The following is a 14,807-nucleotide window of genomic DNA, read 5'->3' as shown; positions in this document are numbered from 1 at the left end:
TGGGTCCCAAGAATTGGCGAAGTAAGAAAGAAAGTGCTTGATGAGGCACATAAGACAAGGTATTCGATTCACCCAGGCGCCAACAAGATGTATCATGATTTAAAATTGTTATATTGGTGGCCTGGAATGAAAGCGGATATTGCCACATATGTAGGCATGTGCTTGACTTGCTCTAAGGTTAAAGCTGAACACCAGAAACCTTCTAGACTACTGGAACAGCTCGAGATTCCCGAGTGGAAGTGGGAACGAATTACCATGGATTTTATTACCAAGTTGCCTAAGACCGCGAATGGTTATGATACGATTTGGGTGATTGTTGACCGTCTCACCAAATCAGCTCACTTTTTACCGATGAAGGAAACTGACAAGATGGAAAAGCTTGCTCAGTTGTATTTGAAGGAAATTGTTTCAAGGCATGGTGTGCCTGTTTCTATTATTTCGGATCGAGATAGCCGTTTTATTTCTAGATTCTGGAAGTCGTTACAAGAAGCTTTGGGGACGCAGTTAGACATGAGTACTGCTTACCATCCTCAAACAGATGGACAAAGCGAGAAAACGATTCAAACGCTTGAGGATATGTTACGAGCCTGTGTTATTGATTTTGGTAAAAGATGGGATCGATTCCTACCATTAGCCGAGTTTTCTTATAATAACAGTTACCATTCAAGTATCCAAGCTGCACCGTTCGAGGTACTCTATGGGCGAAAATGTAGATCGCCGATCTGTTAGAATGAAGTGGGTGACCGACAATTGACTGGACCCGAAATCATCCATGAGACAACCGAGCATGTTGTAAAGATTAAACAAAGGCTAGAGACGGCTCGAAGTCGTCAAAAGAGCTATGCCAACGTTCGAAGGAAAGACTTAGAATTTCAAGTTGGGGATAGAGTTATGCTAAAGGGGTCACCTTGGAAAGGTGTAATACGCTTCGGCAAACGAGGAAAGCTGAGCCCAAGATATGTGGGGCCTTTTAAGATCATCGAACGTATTGGGCTAGTGGCCTATCGACTAGAATTACCTGAACAACTCGCTGGAATACACGATACGTTTCACGTGTCGAATTTGAAAAAGTGCTTAGCAAACGAGGACCTTATCATCCCACTTGATGAAATCCAAGTTGACGACAAACTGAACTTTATTGAAAAACCCGCGGAAATCATTGACCGAAACGTCAAAGGACTTCGTCAAAGTAGAATACCAATCGTCAAAGTTCGATGGAACGCACTTCGAGGACCCGAGACCACGTGGGAACGTGAAGATCACATGAGAGAGAAATATCCTCATTTATTTGCAAACGAAACGCCAGATGACGGCAACGACCAAATTTCGGGATGAAATTTCTAATAATGGGTAGGTACTATAACACCCCAACTTTTTCGATTATTTTTATACGAACGAATTTGAAACTTAGGTTGTCCAACTAATACACGTTCGGTTAGAAAACCGAAACTGTTGGAAGTAATGAAAGAAATGGGTAACGAGGTTACCTAAACTAACGATCATGGCTTGTCATCATCAATAAAAATTTAACGAAGCAGTAACACGAATAAATAAAATGTACAAGGACTAGAGTATACATTTGCTAAAAAAAATATAAAAAAAATAAAATAAAATAAAATTAAATTTATATATGTATTCCTACGTAGTATGACTATGAGTTTGTTATAAATCCTATTAGTATAAAAGTTCATAACATATCCATTATATTAATCCATAACCCACATATACATTATTTTGTAAAAATTTTATACTAACTATAATTATCTAGTCCTATCCTAACAATAATAATAAAATTTAAAAACTAAACTGATAATCCTATTTTTATCCCCCATCAATTTTACGGAAGTTTTAAAGTGATAAAATTGATATGTAAGCTATAATAATAATTAATATTATTAATAATAATAATAGTATCAATCAGCATCTCTATATCCTATATATAATTATTATATATATATATATATATATATATATATATATATATATATATATATATATATATATATATATATATATATATATATATATATATATATATATATATATTTTTAAGTTTCCTATCCCTTGTCAAATACTAATTCTATCATTAACCAAACTTGATCTAAACTAAAACTTTATAGCAAACCTATTTGAATTTTAACTTAACTTTGAGATATTTGAGTCCCACTCTAATTGTGATCTTATGCCTTATAAATAAACCTCAACCTCACCATTCAATCATCACCAAAAATTCCTCCCTGCTGCTTGTTGTACTCGACCCACAACAGACCCACACCATTAACTTTAGTCGATTGCATCACTAAACCGAAACCGCGGTTGCACGTCGACTTCCAAGCCACTCACCCGATCAAACTTTGGTCGATCGACACCTTTGATCTGCGTTGTTGTTGCTCGACGAGTTACAGCCCCGCACTTGATCACTCGTTCTCTCTTTCGTAAAAAGGTACAAATCATAACATAAGCTTTTTAATTCATTCTGTAAGTATCGATTAATACCATACTATACTATTATTATTTTAATACGGAGTACATACAATTGTATAGTCTAAAGATTGAGTTCGTACCTTAAATATGGTTGTGAAAAGAATATTTTTTTTGTATTGCTAGAAGATTAAAGTAAACCAAAAACCAACAATCTGTTACTAGTACAAAGTCTTAAATTTAACTCATTACATTGAAGAGGACATGTAGACGTTTAAATTGGTGTTGTTTCAATGGCCGAATATATTTTAATTATACGAAGAAGATGATCTAAAAACTAATATGAATCATAAAAAAAATAATGTCTCTGAATGAAAGTTTTAAAATAAAATTACTTGCTCTGTTTTTTTTGTAAATGTCAATGTTGTGGGATTTTACCAAAAAGAAGATGATGGAAAGAGATTTCAATTTTACGCAAACAGCCCCTTGAGTATAATAAGTTTTACAAAAACTATAAAAAAAAAAAAAAAAAGAAAACAAATCGGTTCACATGTTTGCGTATAATGTACTACAAATTTGAGATTTGATTTCATAATTTACGTATCTAGCCCTTGTACTTTAATCATGTTTATAAATAAAATATAAATAAGTTTTAAATTTATAATATATATATTGCTATTGCTATAATTATAATTCTAATTCTAATTATAATTATAATTATTGAAAAAAAAATATATTATTTATTGTTAAGTTATGAATTAAAGGTTATTAAATATTATAAGTTGGTGAAAGAGAATACTTGAATCATAATATTGAATGGTAATATGGATATGATATTTTGTATATATGAAACACGTAGATATATATATGGAAGATTATGTTCATGCGTATATGTAGATATACATGTATACATGAGTGCACACATGTATTAATGTAGATACATATATACGTTATTCATAATTAGAAGTATATGTGTATGTGTGTAAATATATACATGGAAAAAAATAAACAAGTGATGTATTCCTATACTCACTAGAACATACGTGGAATTAAAAATCACAAACAAATAACGTATGACTTTCGCGAGACTCACCGCTACTTACGGTCATGGATGGTGTCTAGGTTGCCAGTTTGGGATAAGGTTGTGGATCTCGAATGTCACGACTTAAAGTCGGATCAAGAGTCCTGGCCCCTGGTTACATCTGGCTGTCCATTGCCTTACTTGATAGCAACGAGGATCATTTGAGTTATGCAACATCTAAACTGTGGGAATGATTAGCATTGTAAACTCTAGAAAGGACACCGATAATATATATGAACATATATATCAAACACATAACTATTATGATGATGATGATGACCATGATGATCCAACTAACTTAAACCCTAATGGTGATAGGTTGACAACTTTGGACTACCGCTGCTACTTGCTATCACACTGTTACTGTGCTCATAAGGTGAGTCATAGCCCCAACTTTTTTAACTGTTTTATAAACTGTTTTCGGGGTGAGAATACATGTATTTTTCTGTTTTACAAGTAGACACAAGTGCTAAACTTACATTCTATGCTGAGTTATAACCGAAAATCCCTTAGCTTTGGTAACTAGTAACTACCAGTTAAAGAACTGGTGGGCGCGAATAGGTGTATATGGATCCATAGGGCTTGACATCCCCGTCCGTCCGGGTTAGAAACTAACCTAAACTTAACGGGCGTATACTATTTGAGGTGGTACATTTTGGTTAGGTGTACGTAACAACAGGGGTACTAAACAAACGTTAAGGCTTAGTTACTGGGTGCTCAAACTTATAGAATCTTTTTAAATTTTTAAAGGTGCTTGCGAGCATGCAAACGAAATCTTGTGATCTATACTCTACACTTTATACTACTTAAACCTATGATTCACTCAACCTTTGTGTTGACGTTTTTACATGTTTATTCTCAGGCAATTAGGGAATGCTTCCGCTCTAGCTAGTAAGGTAGTAGAGGTCATGCATTGGAAATGAAGATTTGTTTAAACTTTGATAGTGGCATTATGTCTTTTCATTTTTAAATACATTTGGTTTGATTAGTACTTTGTTGGTTTTCTTTAAGTATCGTAAACGTTTGGTTTTTATGAATAAAATGCCACTATTGTTTTTAAAACGTTGCATATAGCTTGCATCGATCAGACTTTGACCTCTGGTAATACAGCACGTCATTGCCTCATTTTGACGGGGTATTACACCATGGTTAGCTTTTACAAGTATTAAAATACTTTAGCCCCATCACAATGGATTCCACTAGATCATGCTTAATCTTTCTATCACCATGCTATATTGGTCATCTGATATAATCACATATACCATACCACCAATTTCCATGACATACCGGTACTCGAAAACACTTAAGCAACATCTAATCCACATTTCATATTAAAACATATTAGTTTCACTAACTTGTACCATTTGATAAAAATCAAATTTATGGAGATGACTCACGAATGAATAAAAACTTCATGGATATTTCACTTGGTAACAAAACAATCACTTCACAATTGTGAAGATTGTTTTATGAATTGTCCAACTGATTATCACCACCCGTTAAATAGCCTATTAATTAACGATTGTTACCAATTAAACCGTAACAACAATCACAGTTGTCAACTTATTATATACTCCGTATCACAAATCCAAAATTATCAGACTCTTCTTATTTGGTACCATCAACCACACAATATTTAAAATAACTCACAAAGCATGCATGTGAAGTAACTTCATACATACATGTCATGTATACATACATACATATATTTAACCATTGTAGCCTTTCACCAAATATTGTGAATTTTAATAACCGATAACCACCCTTGGTTAATAACTATATCAACTTACAATAATTAATAAGTTGCCACCATATATCCATTCATGTAGACCACCGTTTGACAAAACGGTTACAGACTAATGAATCACAATGGTGTTTCATGAATGAATATATTAACTATAGTATACCCCAAGTATATGTATGAAAACCCAACCGTTATTCGAAAGCCATGATATGACAAATCTTGTAATCTTTGTGATAAAAGTGAAACGTTAAACCAGATTCTTTAACAATTTGTAAAACATAATGGAACGATTTAATAAGAATCCTCCATTATCAAAGTCAAAGATGCCATGATTAATATACAAAATATACCATACGTAATATACAGACATAAAACTTGAACTGGCAACTAAGATTTTAAGATTGTTAATTTCGTGGAAACGAGTACACAAGATTACATCAAACGGTTGCATACAAAATAAGAAAAATTTGTATTGAAAACATTTATGTAATGCATGGCATTCAATCAACCGAATTGAAATTTTACCGAAAGGATTGTGGATTAATAATTAATGGCTACCACCTTTCAATTACTCAATTTAATTCAACCCATTAAAATATCCCATTCATTATCTATTCTTTGAATAATATATCTTAAGAATAACAAAGAAAACTTATCTGAATGTTGAACCCATATTGAGTTTTGAGATTGTAACAGATCCGACATCCTTTTGAATCTTCACATATTCTTTCATCAACGTGGCGTCATTTCTCCACTATTATATCCGTAATTCAACATGAATTTTCCAGACTTGTAAAATTCTCCGACTACAATTTCATGTCACTCCTTCACAGATTCACCGGTCTTGATTCCGAAATACTCTATTAAATTGTTGGATATTATGGATTAGTGGGTAAAGAATCTGTTGGAAACTAAACTTGATTGTGGGCTATTTGTTTTAGATTTGGCCTTGCAATTATACAAATATTTTGGATCAAGATTATAGCCCATTATGTAGAAACTTCTTGTAATATGTAGTAGTGAAAGTGTGTAGAATGTGTGTAGAATAATCTTGTAAAATATCTAAGTAGAATTATCATGAGAATACTTAGGAAATATCTAGATATTAGATGATGAAGTATTCTAGACTAGTCCATGGTGTAGTATAAATAGATGGATTCACCTCTCATTTGTAATCAAGCAACAAAGCAATTCAATAAGCAATAAAAGAAGAGTTTTCAAGATCAATCAAACTTCTAAATTATCAATCCTCTCTTCCATAAATAATATACACATAACCTCCTATTTCTAACAAATTGGTATCAGAGCTTGGTTCGACAAGATGATGGCCAACAATGTCATCACGTTTCCTCGCCTCACAAAGGATAATTATGATCGATGGAGCATCCAAATGAAGACCTTCCTAGGTGGACAAGACTTATGGGAGATTGTGGAGGAAGGCTATGAGGAACCTGCAGAAAAAGGTCCTCTCGGCAAGGAGAAAAAATTAATGAAGACGAACGATCAAAAGGCTCTTTCCATCATCCAACAAAGTGTAGATGATGGAGCTTTTGAGAAAATTGCAAGTGCAACCACCGCCAAGAAAGCATGGGAGATCTTGGAGAATTCTTATAAGGGAGTTGATAAGGTGAAAAAGGTTCGACTACAAACACTACGAGGTGAGTTCGAATCCTTAAATAAGAAAGACTCAGAATCAATTTCTGATTATTTTACAAGAGTCTTGGCGGTTGTCAATCAATTAAAGAGGAATGGCGAAACTTTAAGTGATGTGAGGGTCATTGAGAAAATTCTTAGATCATTAGATTCAAAATTCGACTATATAGTCGTAGCCATTGAAGAATCTAAAGATCTAGAATCAATGACTATCGATGAACTCATGGGTTCACTACAAGCCCATGAAGAGAGGTTCAATAAGAAAAATAAGGAGCCTTTGGAGCAAGCTTTACAAGCAAAACTCTCTTTCAAGGAAGAGAACAGTGAAAAGACTCATCAAACGAGTCAACGAGGCCGTGATCAAGTACGTGGCCGAGGACGAGGGCAAGGATATATCAAACGTGGAGGTTATAGTTCTTACAAAAATGAAGAAAGAAGTCAAGATTTTCACCCGACAAGAGGTCGTGGGAGAGGCTACACAAGTAGAAAGCCAAGGTATGACAATTCTCAAACCAAATGCTATAATTGTCATAAATTTGGCCAATATGCTTCGGAATGCGAGAAGTCAAACAATTACGTGCAAGAAAGAGCAAATTTTGCACAAGAAGATACTGAAGCCGTGAAAAACACTTTGTTACTAGCATGCAAAGGTGAAGATAACGGAGAATCAAATTTGTGGTATCTCGACACGGGTGCAAGCAACCATATGTGCGGTGAGAAAAACATGTTTGTGGAGTTAGACGAGGTAATTAGTGGAAATATCACCTTCGCAGATTCCTCTAAAGTCCCGGTTAAAGGCAAAGGTAAGATTCTCATCCGCTTGAAAAATGGAAGGCATCAATTTATCTCTAATGTGTATTATGTGCCCAATATGAAGACGAATATACTGAGTATTGGACAACTCTTGGAGAAAGGCTATGATATTCACATGATAAATCGTACCCTTTCTTTAAGAGACCAAAAAGGAGGTTTGATTGCTAAGGTGCCAATGTCAACGAATAGGATGTTCATGCTAAATATTCAACATGACATTCCAAGAAGTTTAAAAGCATGTTTCAAAGATAATTCTTGGCTTTGGCACATGAGATACGGGCACTTAAATTTTGGAGGCTTAAAATTATTATCAAGTAAAGGAATTGTGAAGGGTTTGCCTCCAATTAATCATCCGGATCAAATATGTGAGGGATGCCTTCTAGGAAAGCACTTTCGAAACAGTTTTCCAACATCAGCTTCTAGTAGAGCGAAGAAACCTCTAGAACTTATTCACACGGATGTGTGTGGACCCATCAGCCCACCGTCTTTTGGTAAAAATAGATATTTTCTTCTATTCATTGATGATTTTAGTCGAAAAACATGGGTCTATTTTCTAAAAGAGAAGTCGGAAGCTTTTGGAATGTTCAAGAAGTTTAAAGCATTTGTGGAGAATCAAAGTGGTCTCACCATAAAGGCGTTGAGATCCGATCGTGGAGGAGAGTTCACATCCAAGGAATTTAAGGAATTTTGCGACAACAATGGCTTACGACGTCCTCTAACTCTTCCGTATTCACCTCAACAAAATGGTGTTGCGGAAAGAAAAAATAGGACCATTCTTGATATGGCCCGGAGTATGTTAAAGAGCAAAAGGATGGCTAAGGAGTTTTGGGCTGAGGCAGTGGACTGTGCGATCTATCTAGCAAATCGCTCGCCCACTAGAAGCGTCAAGAACAAAACGCCCATTGAAGCTTGGAGTGGAAGGAAGCCCGGCATCTCACACCTTCGAGTGTTCAGAAGTGTGGCATATGCTCATGTGCCAGATCAGAAGAGGACGAAGCTCGAGGATAAAAGTGAGAAACTCATATTCGTGGGTTATGACTCAAATTCGAAGGGTTACAAGCTATACAATCCCAAGAATCGTAAAGTAATCTCAAGTCGAGACGTGGTGTTCGATGAAGAAGCAACATGGGATTGGAATGTTCCCGAAGAGGAGAACTACGACTTTCTCCCTTATCCATTCGAGAGTACTGCAAAGAACGAAGAATATCTAGAAGTTCAAGAACCTTCTAGTACACCATCTCCGCACTCTCCACATACTCCAACCACTACACCTAATGAAGTGACACCAACATCAGGAGGAGAATCAAGTAGGCTACAACATCACACAAGGAGCATTGAGGAGTTGTACGAGGTAACACAGCCTATGGAGGATCTATCATTGTTCTGCCTTCTTGCCGATTGTGTGCCAATAAGCTATGAAGACGCAACAAAAAGCCAAAAGTGGAAATGTGCTATGGACGAAGAGATTCAAGCAATCGAGAAGAATAATACGTGGGATCTTGCCACGCTACCAAAGGGACATAAGGCTATTGGTGTAAAATGGGTGTACAAGGCCAAGAAGAATTCCAAAGGTGAAGTTGAAAGATATAAGGCAAGGTTGGTGACGAAGGGATATAGTCAACGAGCCGGCATAGACTATGACGAGGTATTTGCTCCCGTCGCTCGTCTAGAAACTATAAGATTGATAATCTCACTTGCGGCTCAACATAATTGGAAGATTTATCAAATGGATGTCAAATCCGCGTTCCTTAATGGCCACTTAGAAGAAGAAGTCTATATAGAACAACCTTTGGGATACATCGTGAAAGGCCAAGAGAATAAGGTGCTAAAATTGAAAAAGGCCTTATACGGGTTGAAGCAAGCGCCTCGGGCATGGAATAGCAGGATAGACAAGTATTTCCAGCAGAATGATTTTACGAAATGCCCCCATGAGCATGCCCTCTACACCAAAGTTAGCAATGATGGAGATGTTATGATTGTGTGCCTATACGTGGATGACTTGATATTCACCGGTAGTAATCCCAAAATGTTTGAGGAGTTCAAGAAAGCGATGGTTCGGGAGTTCGAGATGACCGACATTGGACTTATGGCTTACTATCTTGGGATCGAGGTAAAACAAAAGAAAGAAGGAATATTCATATCCCAAGAAGGTTATGCGAATGAGGTGCTCAAGAAGTTTAAGATGAATGACTGCAAGTCAATGAACACACCGGTGGATTGCAATCTCAAATTGTCAAAAGATGATGAAGGATACTTGGTGGACCCAACACAATACAAGAGTTTGGTTGGAAGTCTGAGGTACCTAACCTGCACGAGGCCAAATATTCTCTACGGAGTTGGACTAGTAAGTCGATATATGGAAGCACCTACAATAAATCACTTGAAGGCGGCCAAGAGGATACTTCGCTACATCAAAGGTACGATTGACTATGACCTGTTTTATTCGCCTTCTGAGCACTTCAAGCTAGTTGGATACAGTGATAGTGATTGGGCTGGAGACATAGATGATCGTAAGAGTACGAGTGGTTTCGTGTTCTATATGGGAGATACGGCGTTCACATGGAGCTCGAAGAAGCAACCCATTGTGACTATGTCAACGGGTGAAGCCGAGTTTGTAGCAGCAACATCGTGCACCTGTCATGCAATATGGCTCAGGAAGTTACTAAATGAGCTTAAGTTTTTTCAAAAGGAAGCTACAGAGATATATGTGGATAACAAGTCTGCGATTGCTCTAGCAAAGAATCCAGTCTTCCATGATCGAAGCAAGCACATCGATACGAAATACCATTACATCAGGGAGTGTGTTACAAATAAAGAGGTGCAGATAAAGTACGCGAAGTCACTTGACCAAGTTGCTGATATTTTCACAAAGCCTCTAAAACACGAGACGTTTCAGAGATTACGGAATATGCTCGGAGTGACGAAATCAAGTTTAAGGGGGGCTGTTGGAAACTAAACTTGATTGTGGGCTATTTGTTTTGGATTTGGCCTTGCAAGTATACAAATATTTTGGATCAAGATTATAGCCCATTATGTAGAAACTTCTTGTAATATGTAGTAGTGAAAGTGTGTAGAATGTGTGTAGAATAATCTTGTAAAATATCTAAGTCTAGAATTATCATGAGAATACTTAGGAAATATCTAGATATTAGATGATGAAGTATTCTAGACTAGTCCATGGTGTAGTATAAATAGATGGATTCACCTCTCATTTGTAATCAAGCAACAAAGCAATTCAATAAGCAATAAAAGAAGAGTTTTCAAGATCAATCAAACTTCTAAATTATCAATCCTCTCTTCCATAAATAATATACACATAACCTCCTATTTCTAACAGAATCAACAACCGGATTGATACTAGAATTGTGTGAACACTTTCTTAATATAGTATTTCGACCCACTTGGTCACGGGTTACACGAAATCACTATTAGGATAAGACTAGTATGAACAATCGTCTTGACCAAAAGATAATTGTTCCTTGCAATTGTAGATTGCATAAATCTGGAAGTTTTGTGTTGAAAGTGTGTTAGACATGTTCAAAATCTGAAACATTGTGTAAAAAGTCTAACCTTCATATGGAAATGAATCCATACATTTTTAATGGGTCAAAAGGTTTCATGAAAAGTCACAACCTTTGATTCATACCCACTAGTGACTTGGAAGTTAATATTCATGTATTAGACTTAAAATGGTCTAAAAATATGTAAAAACCGCAGCTAAATGCCCTGGAACAACCCCAAAACGTTTGAGGTTCAAATGTGCCCTTTAGGTTGAAAAGACACATTTTCAGCGAGTTCAGTGTTAAGCCGCATTGCGGGCCCAGGAGCCGCGCCGCGGGCTAACAAAGCACCACACTTCCAAACATGCCAAAACTCTCGACCTCAAAATCACCCTTTAAGCCGCGCCGCGAGCCCAAGAGCCGCACCGCGTCTTAAAGCTACTGCACACTAAAAAACCTTTTTAAGCTTATTTCCAAGTGCGTTTAGCCTTTCAAGTCGCGTTTCGCATTTCTAATGTTCCAAACATTATTCCCAAGCTCACTAACATAACCTCAAACCATTTTACACTTTATGAACGTGTACTCCACACTCCCCAAATCCGTGTAGCGTTTCAATGGTTCGACCACTTTCAACTTAGCAATCCAATCAACTAAAATGACGTTGGATCATGCTAAAATCACCAACAATACACACAACATACGACTTAAAAAACATGTTGGGAGTAAAATACGCAAAAACCATAATCGATCCTTGTCTTCACAGTACCTGTCCATGACTCCTCTCCTAAGGGCATGGAATTTTTAGAATCTTGACGACATTAGATTCAAATTAAATGTAGTCGTCTACGTATTCATTGGTCGGTTAATCCAAGACTTACTACGTCAAAAATAACCGACACTCCCAAAACATATAACTCCTTGTTTTTGGCTACATTCAACACATTTCACCTTCCAAACACAAGAAAATTTAACCTTACGGAATAATCATTATAACATTTTGCATTTTCGTTTCTTAGTTTTAATCGACGACACTTTGGTGACATTTCTTTGCCGCCCGACATTGTTCGTTTCTTAATCTCTTACCACTCCCCACTTTTGTTCTTTTTGTCTACCATAACATATTTTATACACTATATAACAAACTAACTATAACATTCTAACACGAATCTAACAAAGCTATGGATGACAAAATTAACGTTCCCACAAATGATTCCGACTCTACATTAAATCAAGTAAGTAACATTCTAATTCTAAATTGAATCGAACAAAGGTCATGTTTGTAACGTTTTAATAGCAACATATCTTTGGCCTAACGATATCTAGATAATTTATCAATCAAAGAGTTCAAGTATCACAAGCATTATGTCTTAATTTTGCGATCAAGTACTTGAGCTGATTTTCATCGTTTTTGTTTGCAGCGTGTAGGTGGGCATACGGTTATGTCCTTGATAAGCGATGGGATCAAGGATAAACTAGACGTGAATTGGTTTCTTTCAACTTCAAACACGATCAACATTGCGGACCTAGGGAATTCGGTTGGATTTGTAGCCGTTAAAAGCATAGTAGAGTCTATGAAACAAAACATTCCTAAAAGCAAACAAGACAAGGTTCAATTTCAAGTTTTTTTCAATGACCACGTAAGGAATCGTTACGACACACTTTTCAAGTCTTTACCCTTAAACCGCGAATACTTTGCCGCCGGGGTCCCTGGTTCTATTCATAGCCGATTGTTTCCAGAGAACACACTTCATTTTGTACACTCGTCGTACGCTCTTCATTGGCTATCTAAGATTCCTGATGAACTGATTGATAGGAAATCGCCAGCGTACAACAAAGGGAAGATATTTTATACAAATTCATGTATGGAAGTAGTTGAAGCTTATGCAAAGCAATTCGCTAGAGATATTGAAGCGTTCTTGAATGCACGAGCTAAAGAGGTTGTACCCGGAGGTTTAATGGCCATTCTACTCCCGTGTTTCGGAGTCAAGAAGTATCCGCTTGTTGAAGTCATCGATCTTTTAGGCGAATGTCTCATGGATATGGTTAACGAGGTAATAGTTCTTGCGTTTTACATATTGTTCTTACTTTTTGAAAATCAAAATGATAGTGTATGTGGTTTTCATAAAACTACATCAGCCGTCCTTATTTTTTGAAAATTACATAGATTGTTTTCAAGGTATGTTGATGCACCATGAGGTACGATAAAGTGTGCATTGATTGTCCCTCCTATTGACTCACATTTTAAGTAAGTTAGGGATTGTCAACGTAAACTTTTAAATAAGTCAAGGACTAGTGTAAATTTTAAAAGATAAGACCACTCCCAACCATGACGTACTTCCTCCTCAGGACACACCGCCACATCAGCGCCACATCAGCTTTCTCTCTCCATTTATTTTTCACTTCCTCCCCCATCACACACCACTACATACTTCCTCCCCATCACATACCCACAAAATTAATTAATTAATTAATGTACAAGTTGTTAATAGTAGTGGTACAAGTAAATAAAGCACAAATATAGGGGAGAGAGAAAAAAATACGTCCTCGAAATGTTATGCCGATGAAAAACACCAGCACGGAAGAAAGAAAGAGAAATGAGGGCGGCCGAGGGCGGGTGTGAGGGCGGAGCCCATTGGGAGTGGTCTAAGGACAATTGGTTTTATTTAATGAAAATCGAAAAAACGACAGCCTTGAACTGCTAAATCAATCAGAACCGATAAGTGTAATTTGCAGAGATAACGTCAATTTACGAAATTTTATGTAAACGACAAAGACTATCGTTATAATTTACTCTTTAATTTTTTTTTTTTTTTTTTTTTTTTTTTTTTTTTTTTTTTTTTGTTGTTGTTGTTGTTGTTGTTGTTGTGCATGCTTAGCTACTTTAAGTGAAAACTAATCTCAACTCGTTTGGACACATTTTTGAAGGGACTGATAAACGAAGACCTATTTGACTCTTTTAATTTTCCAAGATACAATGCAACTCAAAAAGAGATAAATGACATAATTAATAAACACAATCATTTTACAATAGAGAAGATACAACATATGGATGCTCCATCATTCAAGTGTATGTCTCCAAACATTCATATGTTTATGTTATTCCTAAAATCATCTTGGGAAGGGCTTATTGCACAACATTTTGGAAGCGAGATCGTAGATGAAGTGTTTGTTGTGTTGCGGAAGAAAGTTGTGACATCTTCTGCTCTTTCCAAAGCAAACATGAATACTGTTTCCGAATGTTTTGTACTTCTTCAGAGAAAAACTACATAGTTTTTTTTCTGAGAAGAAATGTAAGTTTTTAATCATGGCAATGTACCACACTACAAATAAAAAGACATTTAGTAATTAGTAGCAAACGTTTATAATGACAATTTATTCATGTACCATTGTATATTGTTTATAACTAGTTTTGGGCCAGCCGCGCGATGCGGCGACGGACCACTAATTTTTTATATATAACATAGTTAGCGAGTTTTTCATTGTACACAACCTATGTTTTAAATTAAATCATTAAACGTTAATAACCCTAACGAAATCAAAGGAAAATATATTTTGTAACGATAAGTAAAGTAAATATAATTTGAATATTGTAGTT

At 36.1% G+C, this 14,807-nt stretch overlaps 1 protein-coding gene across 3 annotated transcripts; it reads left to right on the top strand.

Annotated features, from left to right (window-relative positions):
* The first annotated feature begins 1,241 nt into the window (after positions 1 to 1,241).
* On the top strand, positions 1,242 to 14,595 carry LOC139850452 (loganic acid O-methyltransferase-like). Of its 3 annotated transcripts, XM_071840027.1 has the most exons (4): positions 2,092 to 2,443; positions 3,821 to 3,878; positions 12,631 to 13,263; positions 14,138 to 14,595. In XM_071840027.1, the coding sequence occupies exons 3-4, from the start codon at positions 12,652 to 12,654 to the stop codon at positions 14,480 to 14,482; spliced, it is 957 nt and encodes a 318-aa protein (XP_071696128.1). In that variant the 5' UTR covers positions 2,092 to 2,443; positions 3,821 to 3,878; positions 12,631 to 12,651; the 3' UTR covers positions 14,483 to 14,595. The 3 variants fall into 3 exon arrangements, with proteins under 3 accessions (XP_071696129.1, XP_071696128.1, XP_071696127.1); XM_071840028.1 differs by lacking the exons at positions 2,092 to 2,443; positions 3,821 to 3,878 and adding an exon at positions 1,242 to 1,350; XM_071840026.1 differs by lacking the exons at positions 2,092 to 2,443; positions 3,821 to 3,878 and adding an exon at positions 12,333 to 12,444.
* Positions 14,596 to 14,807: the final 212 nt, after the last annotated feature.

Source organism: Rutidosis leptorrhynchoides, chromosome 5 (assembly GCF_046630445.1).
Source record: "Rutidosis leptorrhynchoides isolate AG116_Rl617_1_P2 chromosome 5, CSIRO_AGI_Rlap_v1, whole genome shotgun sequence".
NCBI lineage: Eukaryota > Viridiplantae > Streptophyta > Magnoliopsida > Asterales > Asteraceae > Rutidosis > Rutidosis leptorrhynchoides.
Note: the sequence above shows the minus strand (reverse complement) of the source record. Positions and strands in the feature narration are given on the sequence as shown.

Excerpts from the sequence above, each read along its gene's own strand:
- LOC139850452 (XM_071840026.1), top strand. The coding sequence starts at position 12,391 with ATGGATGACAAAATTAACGTTCCCACAAATGATTCCGACTCTACATTA. Across the intron at positions 12,445-12,630 it reads CCGACTCTACATTAAATCAA|CGTGTAGGTGGGCATACGGT; the intron begins GTAAGTAACATT and ends TTTTGTTTGCAG. Across the intron at positions 13,264-14,137 it reads TCATGGATATGGTTAACGAG|GGACTGATAAACGAAGACCT; the intron begins GTAATAGTTCTT and ends ACATTTTTGAAG.